We start from the raw sequence: 2,112 nt of genomic DNA, 5'->3' as shown, positions 1-2,112 counted from the left end.
TGTCCTTATTCAGAGGTGCTACATTTTAATTTTAATTTATTTTTTAAAATAAAATATAAATTAATGTTTTTAACTCTTAATTGTTAAAAAAAATCAATGTTTGTTTTTTATATTAATGAGGCTCTATTCCTAAATAGGTAGGGGAATTAAAAAAGGATAAACCTGGGTACTCAAAAGGATAAAACTGGGGTGGCCAGCTTATTCTCAGTGGGGGCCATGGTCGCCCCCCCACCCCTGCTGACGCCCCTCCCCCTGCAAGTTTAATACAACATACATCAAATGAGACCTCCAACCAGACTGAACAGGCCACCAAAAAGCATTCAATATTTCAGGCAGGGTGTTTATTTTTTAAGAAACTGACCAAAACAAAGACGCACAAAAATACACAACAGAATTTGTTCGCAGGTTCAGGTTTTCAAGAAACTGCAAGGCAGCAAAACTGCAATCCAGGGCGGGGACTCAGAAGCAGGTTGTAAGGGTGGTGTGTCTGAGTTGTGTACCTGTACACGTAAGGCCCTCTCTCCTCCACCATGGGCTTCTCTCCTTTCAGGATCTCCTCAGGATTCAGCACGTTGAAGAAGTAGACCGACATGAAGAAGGGCACTGGGAGGTCCTTCCACATGGTGTAGGAGAGCTCATTATTTGGATCAATCATTGTGTTCTAAAAGCAAACATGTTACCATCAGTTAAACGTTTCACTAGAAAACATACAAGTGTTTAACTTAAAGTGGCAGTTTCAGTAAAGATTGAGCATTTAGTCATTGCATTGATCACTTTCCTGCTCTTAGTTGTATCTGAAAAGTATAAATGAAGAGCTTACTACATTATGGTACCATAATAATGCAGTAAAAACAGATATATAATACACAACTGGTGCCTCTCACAATAGATAATAAGGTCCAGATGAGCCAAACTATATCCAGTCAGTAGCTCTCTATCACCCACCAGAGATGTAACGTTCCATGTCCCAAGAGCCAGCTTTGGAAAGCTGGGGTCAAAGCACCAAGGTCTACACCTTCATCTGCCACCTGTAGCACATTGCACCTGAACCATGCAGCTCCTCCTGCAGGTGCAGACCCACAGGAAGGAAAACCAGTGTATTTCATGAGCCTAACTGAGCCCCATGGGTAAATCAACCAGGCCCTCAGTGTCAAGCCACTCCCCAGGACTGGTTCCAGGTGCAGGGCTCAGGTAATCCACGTCCAGGGAGGGACATCAAGCTTCTTGCTGTACTTTGAATCACCCTTTGTCTGACCCGTCACCGAGGACCAATCTGCCTTAAGAGACCCTACCAGGGCTGGTTGCCCCCAACAGCAGAGCTCCTAGGGTTCTTCGGGCATGTAAACTCTTCTGCAGTAAGGTAGTGATTTGCAGTGGTAAATAAGGCAGTGATGGCATATTAGTGCAGTAATACAACCATTGGAAAATGTTGGTTTGTTTCAAACTAAACACAGCAATTGGGTCTGAGCAGACTTTGTAAGAAGATGAATCAATCAAACTGATAAACATCTTCATCTGGAGGAATGAATGCCTAATTTCCTTTCAATTTGAAAAAAGTCAATTCTTATGGTAAAAGCTCTGATCTCATCACAGAGACTCTATGTCACAGCAATCCCCTCAACCAAGAGGGGATGGGGACGAGAAGGTAAAATGAGCTCCCCTTTAAACCTGCTGCTCCCCACTTGGCCAGACAGTCTTGTTCTCATGAGTATTTTCCTTAAAAGTTTGGATAAAGAGAACTTCATAAACATTTGCATTGTTTGCCTCATGTTAAAATGACTTGCACTACAGTAAAAATGACAGCAGCATATAAACATGAAATTCTGTTGAAGTAGCTCAAGGAGTTGTCAAGTAACTAACTATAAATACTTCTTTACTGTACTTAAGTAGCATTTCTGGGTATCTGTACTTTACTTAAGTAATTATTTTTCAGCCTACTTTTTACTTCTAATTCTTACATTTTTTTTAAAAAGGCAAGAAGTAGAAAGTTGTTACTTTTATTTAATTGTGGTTGAATGAGAAGTATAAATATATAAAATTCTGATACTGTATTAGTTTGTACACAAACTAATCATGTCACACTCCAGCAGGACATAATCATTAAAATAAAAG

General features: G+C 40.3%; 1 protein-coding gene across 5 annotated transcripts in view; it reads right to left on the bottom strand.

Annotated features, from left to right (window-relative positions):
* The window catches only part of scarb1 (scavenger receptor class B, member 1), a 37,054-nt gene that overhangs the window by 31,533 nt on the left and 3,409 nt on the right, over positions 1-2,112 (bottom strand). For all 5 annotated transcript variants that reach the window (XR_001312028.1, XR_001312027.1, XM_014028123.1 and 2 more), the window contains exon 2: positions 501-661. Coding sequence is in view for 3 of the 5 variants with exons in the window: in XM_014028123.1 (XP_013883577.1) it covers positions 501-661 (161 nt within the window). In the remaining 2 variants the exon portion in view is untranslated. The remainder of the gene's footprint in view (positions 1-500; positions 662-2,112) is intronic.

Source organism: Austrofundulus limnaeus, unplaced genomic scaffold, assembly GCF_001266775.1.
Source record: "Austrofundulus limnaeus strain Quisiro unplaced genomic scaffold, Austrofundulus_limnaeus-1.0 Scaffold719, whole genome shotgun sequence".
In the NCBI taxonomy this organism is placed as follows: Eukaryota; Metazoa; Chordata; class Actinopteri; order Cyprinodontiformes; family Rivulidae; genus Austrofundulus; species Austrofundulus limnaeus.
The sequence above is the reverse complement of the archived record's forward strand: the minus strand, read 5'-3'. Positions and strand labels throughout refer to the sequence as shown.